Raw genomic sequence first — 27,793 nt, forward strand, 5'->3', positions numbered from 1 at the left:
TACTACACACAAATGCACAGAGATCCTGCTAACATAGTTCCAAAACCAGTTCAGCTGGAGAACTGTGTGAAACATAGGCTAGTTTGGAGTCCTATAGGTGCTCCATTCTGGCATTATTAACATGAATGGATAAACACGTGCATGCTTTGCATACCTACTTTCATGCCATTTAAAGGGAAAAACTCCCTTGAAACAACTCTCTGCAATATCATATAATAAATGTACAATAAAGCCATTGTCATAAATTGTTGGACTTCACTATTGTAGCTGCAAGGATCGTTCAAAAGTTTAATTGGTGCCTAGTGACCTCTAGTGGCAGAACAAAGGCCTTCTCATTTGTAAGTCTGCTAGATCAGAGCGGAATGGTGGAAGTAGAAATGCAAGACTGGTGCATTATTTGGCATAAACCTAACTAGCTGAGTTTTAATTTTAGCATTTTTAAACAGGAGACAGTTCTAGCTAGCAAAGGGGCTCATAATAGATGAGGAAAAAGATGAAAAAAGTACATTACTTCTACCTCACAGGATAAGAGAGATCCAGACAAGCCTGTTCATTGGACCAATTGACAGCTATTCTGCCTATGTTCTAGTATCTTTATGACATGAAAATATTTTCTGCTACTTTTTACATATAGAGACCATCATTTTTAATACAGATTCCTTATTCTACAGTGTTTCTACAGTCAAAGCAAGAAAGCTACTAGTCTAACAGATACAACACAGGAAGCAGCAGCTGGAGATTTATTGGTAAGACTCCCATACTTCTCCAATATGGAGAAGCACCACCAGAGAGTATGAAACTGGGCTTCAGTTAATGCGCTCATCAAGTACTGTACTTAACTAAAAACATGATGACCCTCCCAAAAAGTTATGTACAAAATATTTATTATTGTATATACTAGCACAGATTTGTACTGTACATTTTAAAGTTGGGAGTATCTGACCCCCAAAGCACCAAGGCCACAATAATAATCAGGACATTAATGAAGGTCCATTTGATTGAATATTCTTGGTGGTGGCATTTTGTAAACTTGGCATTTTGTAAACTGATCACTACTTTTTGTTTCCATGTGCTGATGGGGGAAATAGCTGGCTTGAATCCTACTTCTGGATACAGCTTGGTGAAAATAAGATAGCTGTCTCAGACTATTTACAGAAATTCTTTTCACTGAAATTAGAAGAATCTTGGCATGTTTGCAATTCATCAACAGTTAAGCCACCTAAAACTGATAGTTACACAGTTCCAGTGCTTGCTGCCAAGCACACATACGACTACAGTATGGGCTGATAAGTGAACATTGCCACAGATTTAAGTGCAACATCTCCCTCAGTTTTCATGACTATTTCAACTTTATTTCATTGTTACAAAGATGAAGATGGACAAGGCTAATGGATCGATGATTCACTATGAAGTCAGAAGTTTGGAGCTTGGCCTATTTTTACTATGGTGGTGTCCATTGCACCCTTTCTAAACAGCAGCCATTCTCTTCTGCTACACATCTTGTAGAATGTTGTTCCTAGGAAGTTTTCCCCCCCCCCAACTTGTCACTCCCAAAAATTCACCACTTAGTTTGGGTCAAGCAAGGTGTGTTAAAAGTACTCTCTTCCCACTCACTAGCATCTGACCTTGGTCTTCCAGTGCAAACAGTGCAGGCAGAAAAATCAAAGATGAGGGAAATGTGGGCACAAAGGTTTCCAGCCCTTACTTTCAGCATAAGAACCACTTTTTATAAGAACACTGTCTTTTCCAAAACTCAGAGAAGTCATTAAACATATCAATATAAAAATCTTGAAGCGTAAATATCAAAAGCTGGAGCACAGATTATTTCTTTTTCCCTTTTGAAGACTTGGCAAATAAAGCAGGGTCAATCTCACTTCTAGTCAGACCTCTCACTGAGAAAAGCCTTGCTGCTCTTTCCTGTAATGTGCCCCCACATTTTAGTCCCAAAGCCATCAGTTCAAGTTTCAGTTTTTCTAACCCAAGGGCTTCCAGTTCTGTTGCAGAGGAGAATTCCAGCAGATTTACGGTTGCAGTTTCCTAAAAATGAGAAGAACACAAAGTTGTGAATGTTAATTTACCCCCAAAAAGAAAAGATTCACTTTTCAGCAAAGCGGGGGGGGGGGGGGGTAGAAATGCAAATATCCTTTAATTCAATGCCCTTGCCAGTTGCTTTACATTGGGAAATCAACCTGCCAATTAAAAATGAGAGTAATGGCACACAAATCAAGGATAAAAAGCAAGGCTGTGGAAGCTTTTCTTGTCTCTCATTTTCTTGAAAAGCGACATAGTGCAGAACCCATGCAAATCTGTGCTTTAGAACTGCTGCTCTGGCCTCTGGGGCTCTCCCAGGTTGCATCTTGTCCTCTATGTTGGGCCACTGGGAGAAGTCATTTGGAGACTTTCTCTGAGTTGCCACCAATATTCCAATGACACTCTATCTCATGCTTCCAGAAGATCCCATAGAGGTGGTGGGACTCATGAACATGCACTTGCAGGCAGTTCCAGTTTCAGAATGGATAAGTGCCAACAATCTGGAACTTAATCCTGACAAGATGGAGGTGCTACTCATTGAAGGGAGGTCTGACCCAGGAAATGAGTAACACCCATGTTTCTGGATGGGGTTGCACTCCTCCTGAAGGAGCAGGTTCACAGCTTGGGAATGCTTCTGATCTTGGGCCTTCCGTTGGATAAACAGGTAGCCAGGGGTCCCTGTCACCAGCTTCAACTGATGAGCCACCTATGGCCTTTCCTGGCAGAAAAAAATCTTGCCAGTGTGGGGAATTCCCAGGTAACATCTAGATAGCATACTTTATGTGGGACTGCTTTTGAAGACAATATGGAAGCTGCAGTGGTTTACAGAATGCTGCAGCCAGACCGGTGACAAGGGTGGGTTGAAGGGATTATTTCATTCCAGTCTTGTTCCATCTACACTTCCCATTTGCTTCTGGGCTCAATTCTATGTGTTGCTATTGAGCTTTAAAGTCCTGTACAGCCTAGGACCAACATACTTCAGAAGCCCTACATCATTTGCCCCTGCCAGTTGAGACTAGATGGATGGCAACATGAAAAAGGGCTATTTCAGTCATGGCATCAAAACTTTGGAACTCCCTTCCTCCAATAATGGTGCCAGTCTTCTCCCCAGTTCTGATAATATTTTTTTTATTGAGTTATTTCAGAATTTTAAATGTTAAATGGGTCAAATGTTTTAATGTTCGCTGCCTTGGGGAGCCTGACTGGGTGGAAAGATGCCCTAAAATGCTTTAAATAAACAAATAAAAAATATGCTTGCTATGGTTACAGAGTTGCAGCAGCAAATTTAACTCCAATGTATAGCCAGCATTCCTAGGTGCTTTAGGCAAAGGGGTATTTGGAGAATTCCTGTTTCATTGTCTTCCCCCAGAGCCTTCTGAAACTCATGGCAAAGATACACACATGTGATTTTATACAAGCCTTCAATATGATTTGTTTAATGCTAGTCAAAGTGCCATTGTGCAAGATGTACTACTTTGGCATAATATTGCAATGTAAGCAGGAAAGGATTCCACAGGAACTACATATCACAGATAGATATCTCTTTTTAAAAGAGCACTGAAATAGCAAAACAAGTCCATCAGCAGTCAGAAATACTTGATCATACTTACATGGTCCTGTGGTTGATTCACAGTTTGCATAGACTTTGAAGCATCTGCTTGCTCTCCTTCCATCAGGGTCTTGGCTACTTGAGAGTTCTGATCAGCAGCCGTTTCAGTGCTAGGCAACTCCTCCACCAGATCTTTCCCAACAGGCTCCATTTCTTCTTGTGATTTCTCCGCAGTGTCAGAAGCTGAACTACAACTTACGGAATCCTCTAAACCACCAGGCCACAGTCCTGTGCTTGGAGTCATTTCGAAATGGTTGCTAGTTGAAGCACTGCAACTTCCTGATGTACTAGGGACTTCATCACCTTTGCTATCACTGTCTGAAGAGCTATCAGGGTCTTCCAGTCCTTCCACACCCAGCCTGTCATAATCAACAGAAATCTATTTATGTCTATGAGTATTCAGCAGTTGTTTTGATGAGTCACAATATGCTGAAGTGATGTGGGTCATGGGCCAAGAGCCTGCATGCCCCACAGGCAAGCAAGACTATGAAGTTTGAGTTTTTGTTTTGTTAACAGAGAAGCCAAATAATTTATGGTAATACTAACGGGAAAATAAGTGAGACAATATCTTGATAGCCAACTTTATAAATTTGTTATCAGTAGACCTCCAATCCAACAAAGGAGCACAACTCAAATTACACTGTTGTATCTCACCTTTCCAGTGAATGAGCTGGAATATATATATATATATATTGGGCTTTGGGTTTGTTTTTTGTTTTTTTTAAGATCCAATAAATTACCTTACTGTTCTGTTAAATGCTACATCAACATAGAATTCTGCAGACTGAATTGCTGACGATTCTATGAAACAGTTTTAAGGTTTCATAGTTCCTCACACTCCACTTGAAAAAGAACAGTTTCTGTTCTTACAATTATTTCCCATATTGTATGCACTGAATAACACACTGCTTACCAAAGACATCTTTTCTTCTCAGATGTTGCCTCATTCTCAGACTCCTTTGGGCGCTTTCGATTTTCACTGCTTACTGGTGACACCATCGTGCTAGAAGATGCTTGCATTCCTGAAGAGAAGTACAAAACGTTAATTCTTCCTACTTCATTGACTTCTCAACACTTCTAATGAAGAAACCATAAAAAGCTCATAAGAATTTAGGACGGGTGGTTACATTTCTGTTCCTGGCCTTAAATCTAATCCTCAAAGCATGTTAATTTAATACACTTATTGTTAAGAAGAACAAGAAGAGTTGGTTTGTATATTTGGCTTTTCACTACCCAAAGGAGTCAAAGTGGCTTACAACTGCCTCCCCTTCCTCCCCCTGTGGTGGGGCTGAGAGCTCTGAAAGAATTACTCTGTGAAAACAGTTCTAACAGGACTGTGACTAGCCCAAGGTCACCCAGCTGGCTGCACATGGAGGAGCAGGGAATCAAAACTGGCTCTTCAGATGAGAGATCACCACTCTTAATCACTACACCAAGCTAATCTTTAATCCTTTTTGTTCATGGTGTCAGCTGCCATGTAGATAATATACAGTGTGGTGAGCCATTAGTACTCTTGTTATGCCATGCATTGAAACTTTGACAAAGCTATCAGGAGGATTTTAATAAAGACAGCTTGCAAACCTCTGGATTCAGACTACGAAAGCTTCCATAAATAAGACGCTAAGATGGCAGCATGAGAGACCATGGTAAAGTCTACATAGGGCTTCTAATAGTATAGATCAGCTATTCAGAAGCATGGATTCCATGTTTTCAGTACTACCTTTAAGGACAGAGTCCTCGAGCCTCTCTGCCATCTCATGGCATTGTTGCTGATAGTCTGGATTAGTGAAAAAGTGCTTTGGCTCAGCAAGTTTGCGTTTCAGCCTTTCCAGGCGCCTTTGTTCCTTTTCTGCTTCACGTTCTGCTTGCTGCTTCACCCATTCAGCCATTCTGGAAGAAAAGACACCAGATACTTTTCAGTATGTCAAATTTTGCAATAGATCTGAAGTCTTTTAGTTATTAATATTTGCTACTTAAAGCCCGGAGGAAATGTCCTAGGTGCAAAAGGAAAACTTTTTCCATCTACCTACCTCAAACTCTGAAAACCTACTACAGAATGAAGGAATGGAGTAAACCTGGACAAGTGTCGCATAGAGGAAAGTGGACGATGGTAAAAGCATAATCCCCAAAACTTATTACACAAAAATTTGGAAGGTGGTAAGACAGAACTGCCCATTAAAAAAAAATTATCCTCATAACTTTCTTAGTTTCACTTTAAAGATGTCTTCCAAGCAGCTTCCACTTGTTATGTACAAGGAGTAAATTCCACTAAAAATGTAGATTGATTAATTTGACCAAGCAGGTACATTCTTCTAAAACAGACTGACTTCGTAAAGATACTGTATAAGCAAGCTCAGAGCAGAACTAGACAATAAGGATATTACTGGTCCAAAACAGCTAATCAAACTGGAAACACATAGTCATTTTAACCAGCGCTTTAAAACAAAAGCTAATGAGAAAGATTAGTTCTGTAAAGTTACAGTGTTCCTATCTGAAAGCTTTAATTCCACAAAAACTGAAATGTTCTCTCCCAAAGAAAAGCAGTAGCACAGCTACCCATTTGAAAGAAAAGCAGTGACAGTGAAATATGGTTTATTTTGTGAGTTGATCCATGGATTCCACAAAGAGTGAGAATGTGGGAATAATTTTACTACCTTCACCTTCTCTCAGCAGTTTCCTTGGTCCCCTTCAAAAAGCCACTAATAAAGGCTCTTCATAACAGTTTGCCATGAGCACATGAGAGCCTCAACAAGAAGGCAAAATCTACCAAAGGCCTCTTGCAGAAGTGTTCAAAGAAGCCTTGGATCAACTCAATGTGTCCAAGAGAAAGAAACATCTTACGCTTTTTCATGGTTGACATCTCGAAGCCTCCTTCCACTAAGATCTCTACAAGCTTCTCGGTTGGTTGTTTTTTCAATCTGAGCACCAAGTGCCCGCAGCATAGATCCAAACCCTGGAAGGAAGAAAAACCAATATCAGCAACAGAAGTACAAGAATCAGAAAACCCTCTGGAGAATTAACACATGGTTCAATTTAAAGAAAAGGGCTTTCCACTAATGAGAACCCTAACAGGCAGACTGTGATACTAATAGAATGTGATACTAATATTATTAACATTTAACCATTCTCAGCTGTATCCAAAACTCCAAAGGTTTAAAATGCCACGGTCTAATTACATTATTCCATGATCCCACCTATCAGGTCAAAACTCCATAATAATTGTATGCAGGGAAAGTAAAATTGGAAAAATGCTTAAGCTACACTCTCATCTAAATTTAAACTATATCTGTTGAGTTCTTTGTACAGACAGATGTAAGAATTAGAGTCAGATAAGCTTGTATTTAATCACAGCTTGTTTAATTCACTGCACTGAAAGGAAAAATACAATATAACTGGTCACAAGGGGCTATGTTTACACTCAAGCAATGTAGTGGAGGTAGCCTAGGACCTCTGGCATTCTGTCAAGTAATGTCTTGCCATTTCAGTAGTGTGTAATATTCTAATAAGACCTATAATAAGCATTTGTATCACCAGTGCACACTGTTTGGCAACAGTTAATTAATCCTTTACCAATGGAATAGTACTGGAATGCTTGAAAGGCATATCAAAGCAGTTTGTAGCACCTATGAAAATGTACCACAGAAAACAAGCATGTGCTGCAAAGGAGTTCTGGCTGTAATTTTTTATCAGGCTGTTGGCAAAAGATAAGCATGTATAATTGTAATTCAATCATAGAACAAGAAAGATAGGGATAATTAAGACAATACAATAACTCCCAACAGGGAACTAAATAATTCCAGATTTACTGGAAGAAGAATGAAATCTTGAGGTAATCGCCATCAATCTGGAATTTCTTCCTTTAGGAAATGTATATATGCCTACTTTTGTTTTAAATTAACTATATTTCAGTAACTAAATAAAATGATTTTTAAAAGAATTATTAAATCAGTGGATTAGTTCTAGTGGAGTCCCAGCACTAGGTGAAGCATCACTGGACCAAGTCAATTGCTTGGTTTACAAAACAATGATAACAAAAGGGACTGTGTCCTGAAGAGAAAATTCATCTAGTCAAATGCACCTTAAGGTTATAAGAACAAGTCTGAACACACCATGGAAAGCCAGCATTAGGCTTCAAGAGAAAACTAGCAGAAAAAGTAATAAAAGTAATAAAAATCACTTAAATGTTTTTAAAGCAAAAGACACCTTGCCTTTAGTTGCAGGAACCAGCCTAGTAGCCTTTTCCCAAGAATTAATTTTCTTCACACTCAGTTCACTGGGCAGAGAAGTCACTTTAGTATCATTTTAAAGGAAATGCATTCTGTTACTATAGATTAGCTGGAAACTAACCTTACATTTCACAGCTACAAGCTACTTTTAGCAACAGCATGAAATAGATTATTATTTTACTCTTGTTTCAAAGTTTCAGTTCTTGTTCAGAAGAAAGTAGCAGCAGTGAACCAACCTCCCTTTCCACCACACAATCTGGGTTCCAGGCTGTAGACAGCTCCATTCTGTAATGCATCTTCAGAATTCACACATCGACCATTACACTTGATGTAAAAGTGTTCTTCTTTAAAGCCCTAGACAGACATTTAAAATAAAATGTTGTTAAATGTTTCATTTTAGTTACAACGATGTATCATATTTGATATTTAAATTAAGCCAATACAGAGTCACTGAATTGTCTACTGGTTTCAGTGAGCTTATACAGGAATAGCTCAGCACAGAATCACACTATTTAAAGTAACATGCTCACAGTCCTTTCAGTGGTAACAGGAAGATTCAGGGCTTTACATTTAATGTGAAAACATGATCTATTGTGCAACCTGAACCATAAAACAAAGCACAAATGTGGAAATGACATACTCTGTTATTAGTGATATACATGAGAAAAATTAGGATTATTTGAAAACAGGTAACTATTAAATGATCACTCATAGCAGATAGGCAGGACACAATTCAACAATCCATGTATTTCCTAACATCACTATGTTCCTTCAGAATAGTAAGGTAGGATCTCTTTAGTCCAGAATTTTTGTAAGCTATATTTAGTAATCAAGATCTTTTGGGAATTTTTCGAGGAAAACTTTCCCATCAAATACTCCATATGACACCTATCAGATACCAACAGTATGAAAAGAATACTTGTTATAGTACTTAATTATAATACTACTTTATTTCAGAAGTATAAAGTCAGTCACCATATACATCCTGGAAATGCTCTGAAGCTTCAGATGTTAAGAGAAGACCACAGCATGATCATTACCAGGAACAAGGCAAACTTATCATATTATGTGTATTGGAGAGCCAGTTTGGTGTAGTAATTAGGAGAGCGGACTTCAAATCTGGTGAGACAGGTTTGAATCTGCGCTCCCCCACATGCAGCCAGCTGGGTGACCTTGGGCTCGCCATGGCCCTGATAAAGCTGTTCTGACCGCGCAGTAATATCAGGGCTCTCTCAGCCTCACCTACCTCATAGGGTGTCTGTTGTGGGGAGAGGAAAGGAAAGACAACTGTAAGCAACTTTGAGACTCCTTTGGGTAGAGAAAAAGTGGCATAGAAGAAACAACTCTTCTTCTTCTTATATTCTGAGGTCACTTTTGTTTTGCTTATCATAAGTTTTTCATGAGTTTGCAAGTGCTATGAAATTTTTCATTACCTGGGACGCATATGTCTAAATCTCCTAATGTATTTCACTACCAACAATTTAATTTACATGAATAAAGCTTTTTGAAAGTGCTGCCCTGAAAGTGTGCAAGGGTAGTTCACCTAAACACCTACTGTGGATACTATGTAGGGAAATAATTTAGTGTGAGCTAAATTACTGCTATTAATCTACAAAATGTTTTTTAGGTACTCATTGCTATTAATCTACAAAATGTTTTTTAGGTACTCACTGTCAGAATTTTAAATGCTTGCTGTTTGTGAAAGGTTTGTATACTTAATACATTGCTGGCTTTTACTTTTTTGTACCCCAGCTTTAGTTTCTGTGAGAAAGGAAGACAATAAATGATTCCACGAGGCTGGAGCCAGGGCCAATCGCACTTCCTTGGGGCCAGAGACCACTAGCAGATTGGAATTTGTAGAGGGCAATGCTCTTTGGTGGACTTATTTGGAGAGGAGGTCCCTCAAGTACACATGTTCTGAACTGCGTAAGGCCTTAAAGGTTACAACCAATACGTTAAACTTAATCCAGAATTCAACCGGTAACCATTACAGCTACTGGAAAGCAGGCTGAATATGGGCTCTTCATGGGGTCTCAAAAAGCGCAGCCATATTCTGTACCAGCTGTAGTTTCCAGATCAAGATCAAGGATAGGCCCTTGTAAAGTGAGTTACGGAAGCCTAACCTGGAAGCGACCATTGTGAGAAACACTGTGGCTAGATGTTCTTGGGCCAAGTAGAACTTTAGTCGCTTTGCCTACTATAGGTAGAAAACATCTGCTGAACTACCCTTGTAATCTGTGCCGTTGTGGTAAGGGAGACATTGAAGATCACCCCCAAATCCCAGACTGTGTGAGATGCTTCCAGCTGCATCCCATCCAGACAGGGGAGATATGCTTCCTCTTCTGGTCCCTTTCTTCCCAGCCGGAGAATCTCCATCTTCAAGGGTAATGCTAGGATACCTCTTCAATGACCTACTGTAACCCCACTCTACAAACAACTATGATTGACAAGAAGTGCTACAGCCAAAAGTTTCCAATTCCCACTGGTGATACTACATTATCAATATATAACCAGATTCAAATGGGTAGCCGTGTTGGTCTGAAGCAGCACAACAAAACAAAATCAGAGTCCAGTGGCACCTTTAAGACCAACAAAGATTTATTCAAGGTGTGAGCTTTCAAGTGCAAGTCTGAGGAAGAGTCCTTGTACTTGAAAGCAGTCTTTGTGGCATTTTGTTTGTGGCATAGCGGAGCACACCTGTATGAAGTGGGAAGCGTAAATCTTCTACTGGTATGACACTCTTTAACCTCGGTTCCCTTCCAAACAGGAAAACAAAACCCTAAGGAAGCAAAAAGCTCATCCTTGTTTCTCCTTTGACCACTTGCAGAAGCACCTACTTACCAGTGCCTCGCAGCGAGAACAGAGCAAACTCCGCACTGAACCACCTCCAGCCGGCAGCAACACCAACTCCGTTCTCGACGCCAAAGGATCCCGCACAAGCAACGCCATTTCTGCCTGCTATTCACTGCGGAAGGACGCTAGCGACACTAGGTACGGAGCGGTCATCGGCGCACACTAATGACGCAAGGAAACAAACAGGAAGTAGGACACCAGAAGATCCGCTTCGTCTCCAGCTCCCTTTGCCGTCCTCCTGTCCCACATGACACAGGGCGAAATATGCGCAGGCGCCAAGAAAACACTGGCAAAAAAGGGGGGGGGGGCATCAGAGTTGGCTGCTTGACAGCAAGGGGAAGCGGCTGGGGCTGCGATTTCTCCCATGATGAAGCTGCTGTTTGTTTCCCCTTTTCAGATGCAGGAAACGTTTGTTCTCCCGGATTTCCCTTCCGCTTGGGTGCGTCACTTAATCTGCCTTCTGTCTGTTCTTGGGGCGCTACTTTAATAAGCCTGAGGCTTCCATGTTTTGCAGTCGAAAATACTCCATGCTGTTTTCCGCGGGAAAAGCAAACCCTCCCCCCATTTAAAACGGTCTGGTTACAAAATGCGAGCCAGCATTCGGGACATTACTTCTTCCAATGTTCACTCCTCCCGCCCGGCCATCCAGGTATAAGCTCTCCCCTCCGCCCCAGCTCTTACTGAGCGCGCCCATTTCATTGTGTTTGCACACGCCATGTTTCCAGCCTGAATGGGGACTAGCCATCCGGAGAGCTCTAGGGCAACGGGTGTTTTTTCCACGCTGCAGCGGAGCGAAGACAACTGCCCGTGCCTGCTGTCTCGCCGGGCCCGTGGCAAGAGGAACAAGAGCAGCTGTTTCGAACTAGGCGGGGAATATTTTGCAGCCTCCATCGACTGCCTGAGGTTATGCGACTGAGGAGGAGGGGGGGGGGAATAATAAACCCCGAGGAAGGGCGGAGGAAATAAACCAGCCCGAGTAAGGCTGGAATTACACACTGCTCGAGCAAGCCCAGCCGCCGCCTCCCGCCCCAGTTTTGCTCAAAAGACACAGAAAATGTTTATGCCCTCTCCGCCACAGCCACAGCCACAGCTTGAGCGTTCAATAGATGAACCTGGCATGACAGAAATCGGAGTAAATGGCGAAGGATATTTGAAAGAAGAAAACGCACATCGACTTCCATAATGAATAATTATGTGGAAGTGTGGTTTGATCTCTCAGGTATGCTGAAGCAGTTTTTTTTTTAAGGCAAATAAACTAGGGTTTGCTGCGGTGATTATGTCACTGTACATTAAAAAAATCCATGCAGCCTGAGAGATTTAGGTACTGGTGCAAAAATTCCACAGCTTCTGGTACTGGTTCTTGGGCCTAGCAATAGCCACATAAACGGGAATCAAACTATCTAAGTAACTGAAGTGCTAACAATGCAGCTTCATGAAGGGACTACACAAGTGCAACCATAATTGATGATGTCACAATTTAGCATGTGGTATAAATAATAGTTGTACAAAGACATGATAAAGCTGTACCAATTTAAGTCTGGAAGGCAGAAAGCAATGGTTCATTTCTAAAAATAAAAGCAATGAGGCTCAAGTGAGTCTGAATGATACCCCAGTGAACAGGAAGCCTTGCCTCCTCAACTCAGCTTTGCTTCTTCAGATGGCAAGGGATACTCTACATCTGGAATTCACTTTCTTGGTGTCTGTCAGGTGTTTTTAGAAAGTGGGTGGGGATTTTCCCTAGCAAGGCTTCTCTGCAGATATTTTGAATTGATGCTTCGGCATCAGCTGCCATCGTAACACAAGAATGCTGCTTCCCCTTTCTGCATGACTCTTCCTCTTGCAGCAGCAATTTTGTAGCAGCCATTTTGTATCTGTTCCCACTATGCTGTGTCAAAATTCCAAATATGCTTACAAATTGGGGACTTCTGCTCTACATATTCTCAGAGCCACATTAATGAATTCTCAATTTTCAAAGTATGATTCAGGATTTCAAAACACTTTCAGGGACTGATTCTTGGCTCAATTTTAGATTCAGTTTGTCCATTGCTACAGCCACCTAATGCAAATGTAGCAATTAGATTTTACTTCAGAAGGGTTTCTATAGCTAAGTGACCCACCCCAATTTACGGTTAATATCAAAATATGCATTTGAAAAGATAATTTAAGTCAACTAAATGAGCAAGGCTAAACAAATCTACTCAGAAATTAATTCTGTTATTTAGAAGATCTGGTTTTTATACCCCACTTTTCACTATCAGGAATCCCAAAGTAGCTTACAATCACCTTCCCTTCCTCTCCGCACAACAGACACCCTGTAAGTGGAGCTGAGAGAGCTCTAGAACTGCTTTGTGAGAACATCTCTAACAGAACAGTGACTATTCCAAGTCACCCAGCATGTGGAGGAGCAGGAAATCAAACTCAGGTCTCCAGATTAGAGGCTGCCGCTCTTAACCACTATGCCAAGCTGGTTCCTTAATGGTGCTTGCTCCCAGAAAATATGCTTAGGACAGCATCCTGAAAATTAGGTGGGAAGCAACCCATATCTATTCTTCAAGTGTTAAAACCAGGAGTCCCTAACTTTTTGTTGTGCTGTTTTTGTTTTGTATTCTTAAAAAGTAAAATAGAGTATATATTGTAAATAGAGTATATATTGTAAATTGAACCTGCATTATAACATTGATTCTTACAGTTCCTCTCTATCACCATTCTTATCATTTAACAGCAGTTCTTTAAAAATCTAACATAAACTTAGCTTAAAATATTTTGCCTTTCCTTATATACAGCATCAAATTTCACATACCTAATCTTTCTTAGCTTTTAAAACATATTAGTCCAGAATATTACATAAAACGGTACCAAAAAACATTTCCCCATCTACGAAACCATCAATCTTATCATTATTACATAGTATAAGGAATTTATTTTTGACTTTTTAATCTTTATTTGAAAATAATCCACTATATAATTTTATAAAGCATAATACAGTAAAATAATAAAGCTAAACTTTTATTACATTACCTTTATCAAAAATAAAAAGTGACCACTCCCTGTTTTCAATTTTTTTTCAAATGTCATATAAATATAAACAAATTTTCAAATGTTTTCCCTGCGTCAAGTTTCATATATATAAACTTTCTTATCTTTCAAAAGTCTAATTTTAATTCTTAAAAATACAGAAAACATTGACAATACTTTTTTTTCCTAGAAAGCTATCAGCACTGTCAAATCTGTTACAAAATGAAATCTTTGTTTCATTTTTTTTAGTGCATACGGCTTTTGAGCCTGTGGGTATCTTTAAAATTCTGACACTGGATGGTGGGCACAACTACAAAATGACTGCTGGAGACAGAGCCAACCTCAAAATGGCTGCCATATGAGGTGGAACCAACCACAAAATGTCAGGGAGTGAGATCATGATGAATACAGTAACTCTTAAACAGTTCTACTTAATATGTGGAACAGGATGCCTTTCAAAATTATATTGTTTAAAGTACTGGAAAAAATATTTTTTTACATACACAGTTTACCGTCAGTGACAGTGAAGATCACTGTGCTGGAGGGACAGCTGCTGCTGAAGCACAGCCAATCAATTCTCCAATGGCCAATCAAATGCTACTGGACAACAGCCCGACCTGACCCTGCTGACTTCCACAAAATTCTTGCTGGGTGTTCGGAAAAGTCTCAGCAGGTGCCATGGTGCCCACATGTGCCACCTTGGGCACCCCTGCTGCTGATTCTCTGGTCAGTAGCTTATGATACTAAAATATTGGTATTTATTTTTATAATTTTATTATATTGTGTTTTAGCTTGTGTGCTCTGTCAAGGTTTGATTCCCTACTCTTCCACATGCAGCTAGTTGGATGAACTTGGGCCAGTCACAGTTCTTTCTGAACCTCACCTACCACACCGGGTGTCTGTTGTACAGAGGAAAGGGAAGGCAATCGTAAGCCACTTTGAGACTCCTTTGAGTAGAGAAAAGTGGCATATAAGAACCAACTCTTCTTCTACTACTACTACTATCAGCTATGAGCAACAAGGGTGAAAATTAAATGTGATGGGCTGCACACTTCTAAGCAGATTGTCTACTTTATCATCCCACTGAAAGCCATTCATCTAGGTAGGAGCAGAACCTGCTCCAATACCATTCTAAATTTCAACTGAACCAACCATGGCATCCAATCTGTAATAGATGCAATGTTATTTGCAAAATATAGCACAATAGGGTTATCATGTATGTCTTCTTGGTCTATATACTCAGGAACCAGGAATATAACCCTCTGACAGTATAGAAAAGTTTGATCAAATGGTATTTCAGACATGCAATAGTGGGAAAGGAGTCAGCTTGCTTTACCATCATCACTGTGACAAGTAAGCTTCCTAATGATCTCTAACTCATGATCAGTCACAATTTGTTTTCCTCTAATCATCTACCAACCATTTCATTGGCCCTAGCTAACTGGTAAACTAAAAGACATTCAGGACTTGGCAGGTGGGGAGAAGATGTTGTTGTTAGGTGCAAAGTTGTGTCCTACCCATCGCGATCCCATGGACAATGATCCTCCAGGCCCTCCTGTCCTCCACCATTCCCCGGAGTCCATTTAAGTTTGCACCTACTGCTTCAGTGACTCCATCCAACCACCTCATTCTCTGTCGCCCCCTTCTTCTTTTGCCCTCAATCGCTCCCAGCATTAGGCTCTTCTCCAGGGAGTCCTTCCTTCTCATGAGGTGGCCAAAGTATTTGAATTTCATCTTCAGGATCTGGTCTTCTAAGGAGCAGTCAGGGCTGATCTCCTCTCGGACTGACTGGTTTGTTCGCCTTGCAGTCCAAGGGACTCGCAAGAGTTTTCTCCAGCACCAGAGTTCAAAAGCCTCAATTCTTTGATGCTCGGCCTTCCTTATGGTCCAACTTTGACGCTCGGCCTTCCTTATGGGGAGAAGATACTACATAACAATTGTGCTCACCCACTTTGGGAGAAATATCAATCCTGTTAACTGGAAAACCCTATTCGGATCCAAACAGGCTGTTCATCCTTGTGAAGGTTCTGTGTGTCTGTGAGGCAGTTGTTGATATATAGGGTTGCCAGCTCTGGTTTGAGAAATACCTGGAGATTTGCAGGTTGGAGCCTGAGGAGGGCAGGGCTTGGTGAGGTGAGGGACCTCAGCAAGGTATAATGTCATAGTCCACCCTCCTAAATAGGCATTTTTTCTCCAGAACTGATCTCTATAGTCAGGAGATAGAATCATAGTATCATAGAGTTGGAAGGGACCTCATGGGTCATCTAGTCCAAACCCCTGCATTATGCAGGACACTCACATCCCTATCACTCATCTACTGCAACCTGCCACCCCTTTGCCTTCACAGAATCAGCCTCTCTGTCAGATGGCTATCTGGGCTCTGTTTAAAAATTTCCAAAGATGGAGAACCCACCACCTCCCGAGGAAGCCTGTTCCACTGAGAAACCACTCTAACTGTCAGGAACTTCTTCTGGATGTTTAGATGGAATTTCTTTTAAATTAATTTCATCCCTCCTAAGACTCCTAGATCCTTTTCGCACATGCTACTGCCAAGACAAGTCTCCCCCATCTTATATTGGTGTATTTGGTTTTTCCTACCTAAATGCAGAACTTTACATTTGTCCCTATTGAATTTCATTTTATTCAGTTTAGCCCACTTCTCGAGCCTATCTAGATCATCCTGTATTCTGTTGCTGTCTTCAGTGTTTGCTACCCCTCCCAGTTTAGTATCATCTGCAAATTTAATAAGTATCCCCTCTAATCCCTCATCCAAATCATTTATAAATATGTTGAACAACACAGGCCCCAGGACAGATCCTTGGGGTACTCCACTTGTCACTCTTTTCCAAGAAGATGCTGAACCATTAACAAGTACCCTCTGGGTATGATTTGTCAACCAGTTATTGATCCATCTGACAGAATGAGGATCCATACCGCATTTTACCAACTTGTGAACAAGAATATCATGTGGAACCTTATCAAAAGCTTTACTGAAATCCAGATAAACTATGTCCACGGCATTCCCCTGATCCAGCAAGGTAGTCACTTTCTCAAAAAAAGAGATAAGGTTGGTCTGACATTACTTGTTCTTGTGAAACCCATGCTGAGTTTTAGAAATCCCAGCTCTCAGTTCCAGCTGCTCAAGGACCGAGTGTTTGATTATTTGTTCCAAAATTTTGCCAGCTACAGATGTCAAGCTGACGGGTCGATAATTACCCGGATACTCCTCTTTCCTTTTCTTCAAGATAGGGGACAACATTTGCCTGCCTCCAATTGTCTATTGTAATACCAGGAGATCCCCAAACCCCACCTAGAAAGTGGCAGCCCTGTTGACAAGAGCACAGTGGAAATATCCCCCAACACTAAACCATGCACTTGGTCCCCATAAAAAACAAGCATAAATCCTGCTATGTATAGGGACCAAAATGTTCTGGCACAGCACTAGGGTTGTCATTGGTGGCCATGAAGTTCTGAGCTATTCTTGAACAACTAATGAAAGCTAGCCAAGCCCCAGTAGCATGAGAAATGGCTAATGTCGTAGCCTGTACCTTCATATCTCAAATCTCTATCACTGTTGGATGGTTTCAAGTTGAGTTCTGTCCTGCCAGTTGTGCAGCAGGGACTCAGATCACAGTTAGCTGTACGTAGTGAGAGAGAGCTGATGGGCATAGGCTGTATTCATCACCTTCCAGATCTATGCCACCATAAGCTACATCACAGCCAAACTGCAGTGGTGATGCTGATCTATTTCAGCCCAACCTACTTCACAAGGTTGATATTGGATAATATGGAAAAGGAAGAACAATGGAGAAGGTGTTTTCCCAGAAGAATATGGACACATATGGGGATGGTAGTAGGCAAGGTATAGCATCTGGGTGGCAGGTTGACATGGACAGGGAGGTTGTCAAGAAGCACCTGGCTACGCTGGATGAGTTCAAATCTCCTCGGCCAGATGGTGTGCACCCAAGAGCGCTCAAAGTACTATCTGGAAAGCTTGTGTAACCTTTGTCCATCATCTTTAGGACCTCTTGGAGGACTGGAGGAGAGCGAATGTTCTCCCAATCTTCAAAAAAGGGAGGAGGGAGGACCTGGGAAACCACAGGCCAGTGAGTCTGACCTCAATTGCAGGGAAGATAATGGAGATTTTAAAGGGCAACCTGCAAATATCTGGAGAACAATTTGTTGATCCAGGTAAGTCAGCACGAATTTGTCTCCAGCAGGTCCTGTCAGACCAATTTGGTTTCTTTCTTTGACCGAATGATGGGCTTATTAGATCATGGAAACTCAGTGGATGTTGTTTATCTAGATTTCAGTAAGGCTTTTGACAAGATTCCCCATGATGTTCTGATTAAACTGGAGGATTGTAGATTGGATTTTCAGATAGTTACGAGTGTGGACTTCTAATCTGGTGAGCTGGGTTTGATTCCATGCTCCCCCACATGCAGACAGCTGGGTGACCTTGGGCTTGCCACAGCATTGATAAAGCTTTTCTGACCGAGCAGTAATAACAGGGCTCTCTCAGCCTCACCTACCTAACAGGGTGTCTGTTGTGGGGAAAGGAAAGGGAAGGTGAATGTAAACCGGTTTGAGACTTTGAGAAAAGTGACATATAAGAATCAACTCTTCTTCTAGAAAACCACTCCCAAAGAGTGGTAGTCAGTGGTATTTTATTAGAGTAGAGGGAGGTGAGCAGCAGAATGCCATAGGGCTTGGTATTGGGTCTGGTACTTTTCAACGTTTTTATCAATGATCCGGGTTGGGAGACTCCTCATTAAATTTGTGGATAACACCAAATTGAGAGAAATAGTGAACACCCCAGAAGATAGAGATATAATTCAGTGAGATCTAAACAAGCTGAAAAAGTGGGCAGATGAGAACAGTATTCAAGAAGGAGAAGTATCGAGTTCTACATCTGGGTCACAAAAATGAGAAGCATGCATATTGGATGGGAGATACAATTCTGGGTAGCAGTGTGTGTGAATATGATCTTAGGGTACTTGTAGACTGTAAGCAAAATATGAGCAGACTCTGATGCAGTGGTATATGAAGGAAGGAAGGAAGGAAGGAAGGAAGGAAGGAAGGAAGGAAGGAAGGAAGGAAGGAAGGAAGGAAGGAAATGCTTGGGCTGTATTAACAGAGGCATCACATCAAAATCACAAGATGTCATAGCCCCACTGTATACCACATTGTTCAGACCCCACCAGGAGTACTGTGTGCAGTTCTGGAGGCCTCAGAACAAAAAGAACATGGACAAAATTGAGAGGGTTCAGAGGTTAGCAACAACAATGTCCCGGGGCCATGGGTCTAAGTCCTATGAGGAAAGATTGAGGGACTTGGGAATGTTCAGCCTGGAGAAGAGGAGATAGAGAAGGGACATGATTGCTGTCTTTAAGTATCTGAAAGGTTGTCACTTAGAGCAGTGGTCCCCAACCTTTTTATAACCGGGGACCACTCAACGCCGGGGACCACTCACCGGGGACCACTCACCGCCTTTTACTGAGGCCTGTGGGGGGGGTAGTTTACTCCTCTACTCACAACCACTGCCCTAACGCTCTCTGATTGCTATGGTAATGTTTAAACATCCCTTCAAAATAAGATACAGACATGCCACAACAATGAACATAAGGAACATTTTATTTTCATGGAAATTTTAACTCATGACAATGACAAATCAATGGGAACCCTGAGCTTGTTTCTCTGCAACGAGATAGTCCCATCTGGGAGTGACGGGAGACAATGACACCCGAAGTGTGTTGTAAAGGGCCAGGGGGGATGAAGTAAAGGGCCGGGGGGGGGGAGAGAAGGCGTCCTTCAGGGCCCACCTCCAAGTAGTCGAAGGACCACATGTGGTCTGCGGCCCACAGGTTGGGGATCGCTAACTTAGAGGAGCAGCTGTTGCTGTTGGCAGCAGAGGATAGGACCTGCAGCAATGTGTTTAAACTACATGTAGAATATCAGCTAAATATCAGGAAAAAATTTTCACAGATAGAGTAGTTCAGCAGTGGAATTGACTACCTAAGGAGGTAGTGAGCTACCCCTCACTAACAGTCTTCAAGCATCAGGTGGACAGATACTTATCCTAGATGCTTTAGGCTGATACTGCATTGAGCAGGGGATTGGACTAGATGGCCTGTATGGCCCCTTCCAACTCTATGATTCTATTGGGTGAAAGACAATTATTTATAGGCTGTGTAAGAGCTCCTATTGTATTGTATGGAGCTTACTCCTAAGTAAGTGGGTATGGGATACTTCAGCTACAGTCTTACAATCTACAAATTCAGTCTTTCTCAAAACCTTATTCAAACCTTTGAATTGAGTTCTCTGTGCATTTTGCATTAATTCCATTTAAAGTAAAGTCATAGCAGCAGAGGCATCATAGTAACCTCTTAACAATTTTGTTTAGAGCAAAAACATATAGAACTGTGGGGGCTATGAAACATTCCATTGTCTGTGTTGCATGTTATGGGCCACAATATGGGCCAGAGCTGCAAAGAATGGGCGGTAAAAAAATCCAAATAAATACATAAATAACAATAGGATATAAAATACCACTCATCCCAAATAGCTAGTCCATCTTTTTTCAGCTTCCAAGGTCAGAACATGCACATCCTTCGGCATTAATATCCCCTCCTATACAGAGTTTGTGAAACTGCAAACATAGCCCCTGCTTGAAGTTTAAAGAAACTGTTGGAGGGAAGAGATTGAAAGATGTACATTTCAGACCCACATGTTCCAACATCAGACTGAAGTTCCTTTCCTACCCACCACTTCAGGGTGTGTATTATATATGTGGGTCCAAGCATGATGCCAGAACACTTCTGCTCCAACACAAACAACTTGATTAAGGCACAGGAAGAACTGGGGAACAGGGAAAACACACACACTTATATACACATTCTGCTGCCTCAGGCAACTCACTCTTGGCTGCTTTGACATATACTGGCAAATCACAATTAAGAATTAAGGAGCCAGGTCATTGTGTGCATGCAAGTCCAGAAATGCCCAGGCAAGTCCAGCATACACAGGCATTGCTTCATGAGCATGCATAAATGTGTGAATGAGATTGCTTTTGCCCATCAGACCAAAAGTGGGACATTTACAGATGTTTGGTGTGGCGTTATTTTCTAGTCCCATATTCCCCACTGATTGGCTGTGTTATCTTTCTCATTGTTTACAAAAGGACATGCTTACCAACTAGTACAATGGTATGCGTTCAATCCACCTGAAGTCTATACAGTAGAAAAATTGGTTTTTATACCCTGCATTTCACTACTCGAAGGAGTCTCAAAGTTGTTTACAATTGCCTTCCTTTCCTCTCCCCACAACAGACTCCCTGTGAGGTAGGTAAAGCTGGCAGAGCTCTAAGAGAACTATTCTGTGAGATTAACTGTAACAGGAGTGTGACTAGCCCAAGGTCACCCTGATGGCTGCATGTGGAGGAGCAGGGAATTAAACCTGGCTTGCCAGATTAGAAGCCACTGCTCTTAACCATTACACCAAGCTTTGTATGAAGAAGGGAAGAAAAGATGGCGGCAGCAGCAGTGGTGACTGCTGGACCGATTATGCACTGGAGGTTTCATGCTGGGCTGCAGGCTGGAGTTTTAGTTGTGGCAGGTTGCCCCACCTCTTCCTCCACCCAAATGGGGGAGCATTTGGCCTGGTGCACCTCATCCGCCCCCGATTTGGCCTCCTGCGCAAGAGCTGGGGCAGTGAAGTTCCCAGTGCATAAACGGTCCTGCAGAAGCCAGGAAGGTTAATGTTAGAATGAACAAGAAGGGGATTTGCAAGAACTACTGGAGTAAATTCCACTCCCCTACTTGTCTCTTTTCCCCTTGTCTCTTTTCCCCTTCTGGGTTCAACTTCGCTCCCTCTCCTGTTTCCTTCCTCCAGACTTCATTCTTTCCCTCTGTCCGTTTCCCAGCTCTTTTTACCTCCACCTTTATTTCATCTCTCCCCTTCTGAACATTTTAAGTTGCCATGGCAACCCAATATGCCACTTAAATTCTTGATGTTTGCATGTGTGTAGACATCACTTCTGATATTGAAGGAGGGTATTAATGTTGGCATGTTTAAATAGGCAAAAGAGGAATGAAGTGCCAGGCTGATTAAAATAAAGGTTTTATTAAGAAGAGAAACAAATTTTATACAGAAAGAAGAGAGAGAGACTTAACAGTCTTACTGTTCTGTTGTGTTCATTCAGTCTGTCAGTTTTGGAGGCAAGCAGGGTGGAAGTGTGCTCAAGGGAGCATGAAGTCTTCAAAGAGGCAATCAGGACACTGGAGGAGATTATTTGAAAAAAACATCAGGAAGTTCCTAAACTATCATAAATGCACAATGAAGAGAACAGGGCCCTGCCTGAACTCCCACATTTCTGCAGGGTCTGCAAAAGGGAGCTCCTCCACCAGGCATTTTCTTGAGGCCGACCGACCCAACAACATCTGCTTGGTCCCCCCCAGACACCCCTTCCACAACTGAAATAATCAGACCTACCTACGTGTTGTTAAAGGTACCGTTCCCATGGAAATATTCTAGTTGCTATTATGTTCTATGCTATGATGTTACGTTATGATTGTTATATTGTTACGATGTTCCATGTAATTAACCTATAACATTATATGTAAACCGCCCAATGGGTGGTATAAAAATCTAAAATAAATAAATATCCTCTGATGCCTCTTGTAAGAATTTTAAAGATCTTACATATTTCAACAGTTAATTCCTATTTTTAGCATTTTATACTTTTCTGAAGTCATGGTTTCCACCTGGTTTTGGAGAATACTGAGGAAGCTATTGATATTCTTTTAAAATAAAAAAATGTATTCTGTAGAAAGTTGAATACAAATTTACAAATTCATCTTCAGTTCTATAAACAAATCATAGACGATATTAAGTTCCATTCACCATCCTATCAGAATAACATGCAATTGATCAAACATCTGACTTTTTACTATGCAGCATGCAGGTTAGTTTACTGAACTGTACATATTATTTTAGTTTCTCCAACCATTCCTTTTTATTTGGAGTTATAATCCTTTTCCAGTACCTAGCAAAGACTTGCAGAGGTTAAAGCACCATTGGATTCCCAACTTTGTTCTGCTGCTTCTGACAAACATGGCTAACACCTGAATCTTTGCCTAGGATTCACTGCAAGGCTGCAATCCTGTGTGTGCTTTGACCCATGCATAAGATCAGACTGTGCAATCTCCGCTTGTTCCAGCAAATCAACCCTAAGTAGAGTTTTGAATCAGGTGCAGTATTTTTCATCAGTCTACCACCACCACCATACACATTTTTTCCAAAACCTGTTACACTGTAATCAGACCATCATGTGTGAACCTGGCAGATGTTATTGTTTCAGATTAGAGGATTTCCTAAAATACTGTGAAATACAGCTAGAAGGCTGACTTCTTGAGGTCTTTGCAGAAATGGAAACTCCCTTTTCTTTGTAATTAATAGCTGAAAGGAAATGGAGAACACCACAGCAAGGAAACTACTCCCCATCTAAATAAGATGGTGACTTCGGCAATAATAGTTTACTGGAAATTAATCAGGGATCTTTCACTTTCTGTGGCCTTTTACAGAAGTAACTTTCGTTTGTGTGAGACACACACAGAGATATTTCTTTTAGTCCTAACTGGATATGAATAGAACTGCCCACAAAAATGGAGGCGAAATCTATTGGCTGTTCCTTTCCAGCTCTTGGAGTCTTGTTCCCCTGTCTTTACAATTGTCAGGCTGCGTGCCAGAGTTAAGCAGCAAGCGATTCAAGGGCAAAAATCAGCGAGCATTTTCCACAGCGTCTGTCAGCCATGGCCTCCGCTGTCGTGGGATGGAGGAGGCAGAAGCAGAAAGCCTCCAGCGCGGCAGCAGGAGAGAAACACCGAAGGAGCCATAGACCGAGGAAGCGCCGCCCAGCCGGCTAACCATATTTGGCACCTAGGCTCTCGGGGTGACGTCATGAACTCGCAGGGCTTTAACGTGGGGCAGGTTTTCTCCTGAACGGCTGGCTGCCCAGCAGTCGGGAAAGACGCCTGCAGGAGCTTTTGACAGAGCTTCTCCGGAGGTCAGCCGGGGGTGGGATGGGGTGGGGTGGGGGACCCGAAGGGGCCTGCAGAACGGTGGCCGCAGGGACGAGCGGAGGCCCCCTGTGATGGCTGAAAAGGAAAATCGCATTGGCTGACAATAGGAGGAAAGGAGTTCCACTTGCAGGCAGGCTGAGCTGTAGTGGGATGTCCTCCCACAGGAATTCTATTTTTAAATAGCACTTACTACAGCTTTACTATGAACATAGAAAACAGAACAGCGAACGCAGAAAGGCCACAGTTCTAGGCATAATCAAATGTCAGGGGAATCAGTAAGGTTTTTAAATAAATCAGGATGGCAAAAACAATTTTTCATCAAGAAAATTTTTGTGAGGAATGCTTAATGCAAATGGATGCTCGTTGAAACTAATGATACTCTTCTGAAACAACAAGGGATGCCAGCCTCCAGTTGGGACCTGGGGATACCTGGGTATTACAGCTTATCTCCAGACTACAGAGATCAGCTCCCCACAAGTACATAGATGCTTTGGAGGGTGGACTCTACGGCACTGTACCCCACTGCAGTCCCTGTCCCACCAGGCTCCATCCCCAAATCTCCAGGAGTTTCTCACCCTGGAGCTGGCAACCTTACCCCTCATCTCCCTGCCGATGGCCAGGGGGGATCTGGCAACCCTGGAAACAACTGTGTCTAGACTCACACTTAAAAGAACCTCTGTTCTTTTCTGTTCCAGTGCATTTAAATCATTAACCTCAAACACAAAAACTTTAGCTGGAGCTGTCCTCCATTTTAGCATTTATCCCCCCCCCCCCAAAAAAAAAAAAAACGAAGAAAGAAACTTGAGCACTTTCCAAAGAATAAATGACTGGTCAAGACGTTACATATGTTCCAAAGACTTGTTAGAAAGGCACTGCAATATTTCAATTGATCTACTGCTAGCAGAAGAATTGAGCTGAATGTGACCAAGTAGCGTGGAATTTCTATCTGGAAACCTACAAAGCAGCAGCAGTATAAAGACTTTTTGCCTACCATCATTGCGTTAGTAAAGTGTCATTCAGCAGTGTTAGAAAAGGGCAAGGGTCCAGTAGCACCTTAAAAGACTAACAAAATATGTAGCACGGTATGAGCTTTCATGGATCAGTGTTAGTTTTTAAGGTTGGACTCTTCCTCTTTTCTACTGCTACAGACAGGTTAATACAGCTACCCAACTTGCTCTGTACAGCACAGGTGTTTGCTGGTCCCTTCTAACAAAAATATTAAATTGTAATTCTTAGAATGCATATTTAATATTCAAAATGGCAAAGGTGGCATACTGTTCTTCCAATAACCGTGGAGTGGATCTATCCTTAAATGCATGTTAGCGAGTCCTACTGAGTTTGATGTGGTTTACTCTCAAGTGTTCACAAGATTGCAACCTCCATGGTTCCTAAAATCCCTTTTCTCCCTTAATAGAGTGATTATTACTTCTGCTTCATTGACTATGCTAAAGCCTTTGATTGTGTGGAGCACAATAAATTGTGGCAAGTTCTTAAAGAGATGGGAATACCAGAGCATCTTATTTGTCTCTTGAGAAATTTATATGTAGGTCAAGAAGCAACAGTGAGAACTGAACATGGAATCACTGACTGGTTCAAAATTGAGAAAGGAGTTCGGCAAGGCTGTATACTGTCGCCTTGCCTATTTAACTTGTATGCAGAGCACATCATGAGAAATGCGGGATTAGAGGAGTCACAAATTGGGATCAAGATTGCAGGGAGAAATATCAACAACCTCAGATATGCAGATGATACCACTCTAATGGCAGAAAGTGAAGAGGAACTAAAGAGCCTGTTGATGCGGGTGAAGGAGGAGAGTGCAAAAGTTGGCTTGAAACTCAACATCAAGAAAACAAAGATCATGGCATCCGGCCCTCTCAATTCCTGGCAAATAGATGGGGAAGAAATGGAGATAGTGACAGATTTTATTTTCCTGGGCTCCAAGATCACTGCAGATGGGGACTGCAGCAAAGAAATTAAAAGACGCTTGCTCCTGGGGAGGAAAGCTATGGCAAATCTAGACAGCATCCTAAAAAGCAGAGACATCACCCTGCCAACAAAAGTGCGTTTAGTCAAGGCTATGGTCTTCCCAGTTGCAATGTATGGCTGCGAGAGTTGGACCATAAGGAAGGCCGAGCGTCAAAGAATTGAGGCTTTTGAACTCTGGTGCTGGAGAAGACTCTTGCGAGTCCCTTGGACTGCAAGGCGAACAAACCGGTCAGTCCTAGAGGAGATCAACCCTGACTGCTCTTTAGAAGGCCAGATCCTGAAGATGAAACTCAAATACTTTGGCCACCTCATGAGAAGGAAGGACTCCCTGGAGAAGAGCCTAATGCTGGGAGCGATCGAGGGCAAAAGAAGAAGGGGACGACAGAGAATGAGGTGGCTGGATGGAGTCACTGAAGCAGTAGGTGCAAACTTAAATGGACTCCGGGGAATGGTAGAGGACAGGAAGGCCTGGAGGATCATTGTCCATGGGGTCGCGATGGGTCGGACACGACTTCGCACATAACAACAACAAGAGTGATTATTAAATTGCCTAGACAACAAACTTTCCTGATGTCACTAGGCTCAAATCTAGTAAGCTGGGAGATGCAGGGTATAAATTGAAAAATAAATAAGAATGAATAAATAAACTCCGGAAATTCTTTAAATGGTCTATTGAGGCAAGTTTTGTCATCTGACATTTTACCAATCAAGTACCCATTGTGCATTTGTCAAGGAATCAAGTGCCTTAGATCAGTGGTCCCCAACCTTTTTATCACCGGGGACCACTCAACGCCTTTTACTGAGGCCCGGTGGGGGGGGGGGTAGCTTACTCCTCTAGTCTCAACCACTGCCCTAGCGCTCTCTGATCGCTATGGTAATGTTTAAACATCCCTTCAAAATAAGATACAGACAAAATAAGATACGCAACAATGAAGTGTGTTGTAAAGGGCTGGGGGGGGGATGAAGTAAAGGGCTGGGGGGGGAAGAAGGCGTCCTTCGGGGCCCACCTCCAATTAGTCGAAGGACCACATGTGGTCCGCGGCCCACAGGTTGTGGATCGCTACCTTAGATGGCTACACTTTGAAGTTGTTTGGATTACATCTGAAGTGTATCACCACATAGACTAACCGCAACTCCACTCTCAAGTCTGCAGTTGTACTGCACATCTTACAGTATTTTCAAAGTACAGCATGCCATGGATGAGCCCCAGTCTAGAGCTTGGTATTGAATAGGATTGTCCTACTGTGGTGCTACACTTTAGTGTTGTCATCCTTCTACTGGAGGCACCTGAAACATGTTAAAAATACAGTGTGATTGTACAGACACTGTCTGCTGCTCACTTCCCCATCTCCAAGTTCAGTAAGAAGCCTAGGGTTAGTCATGCTTGCTGGAGGTGGGGGGAATTGACACACAGAGTGCAATCTTACTCAGAGGTACATCCTTCTAAGTCATTGATACAATAGACTTAGAAGAGTCTAACTCTGTCCATGGGGTCGTGATGTGTCGGACACGACTTCACACCTAACAACATAACAACAACTCTGCTTAAGACTGCACTCTAGGGCAGCAAGTGCATTTGTGGACTCCTGCCTTTATAAGTTTCTCAAGGATAACTTTTAATGGATTTTCACAATGGCTCATAATTTATTTCATATGTTCTTTGGACTGGGGTGGATTATTATTATTTGTTAATAATCCTGTGGGTTTGATATGCTGGATTTTAATGGGGGTTTTTATTGGGGATTTTATTTGACCTTTGTTACCTGCCACAAGCCATTCTGGGACTGGCAAGCATTAAGTTCAATAAATAAATTTTGAGAATATTTTTTCTATTAAAAATGATGGTGTGCTATTTGTAATTAAATGGAAAGTGAATAGGTGCTGGCTCTATTATTGATATCATTGATATAATAATGGAAAACTATGTATTGTGATACTTAACATTAACTTGTACATGAACTTTCAGCTACGTTATGTTGTAAGAATAGGAATGT

General features: G+C 41.9%; 1 protein-coding gene and 1 long non-coding RNA gene across 3 annotated transcripts in view; one reads left to right on the forward strand and one right to left on the reverse strand.

The window, feature by feature from the left end:
* Positions 1–867: 867 nt before the first annotated feature.
* The window catches only part of SDE2 (spliceosome associated SDE2), a 39,251-nt gene continuing 12,325 nt past the window's right edge, over positions 868–27,793 (reverse strand). Inside the window, exons 1-7 of one of the 2 annotated variants that reach the window (XM_077340782.1) lie at positions 10,708–10,892; positions 8,103–8,220; positions 6,482–6,593; positions 5,361–5,530; positions 4,554–4,662; positions 3,642–3,999; positions 868–2,037 (exon numbers count right to left, since the gene is read on the reverse strand). In XM_077340782.1, coding sequence (XP_077196897.1) covers positions 1,822–2,037; positions 3,642–3,999; positions 4,554–4,662; positions 5,361–5,530; positions 6,482–6,593; positions 8,103–8,220; positions 10,708–10,815 — 1,191 coding nt within the window. In that variant the 5' untranslated portion in view covers positions 10,816–10,892 and the 3' untranslated portion in view covers positions 868–1,821. Of the gene's footprint in view, positions 2,038–3,641; positions 4,000–4,553; positions 4,663–5,360; positions 5,531–6,481; positions 6,594–8,102; positions 8,221–10,707; positions 10,893–27,793 lie in introns of those variants that run through there. The other variant, XM_077340786.1, reaches the window with a different exon arrangement.
* On the forward strand, positions 10,886–22,404 carry LOC143838890 (uncharacterized). Its single transcript, XR_013231467.1, has 3 exons — positions 10,886–11,938; positions 14,242–14,460; positions 21,935–22,404. It is a non-coding gene; the product is annotated as an uncharacterized LOC143838890 (long non-coding RNA).

This window comes from Paroedura picta, chromosome 1, assembly GCF_049243985.1.
Source record: "Paroedura picta isolate Pp20150507F chromosome 1, Ppicta_v3.0, whole genome shotgun sequence".
Taxonomy (NCBI): domain Eukaryota; kingdom Metazoa; phylum Chordata; class Lepidosauria; order Squamata; family Gekkonidae; genus Paroedura; species Paroedura picta.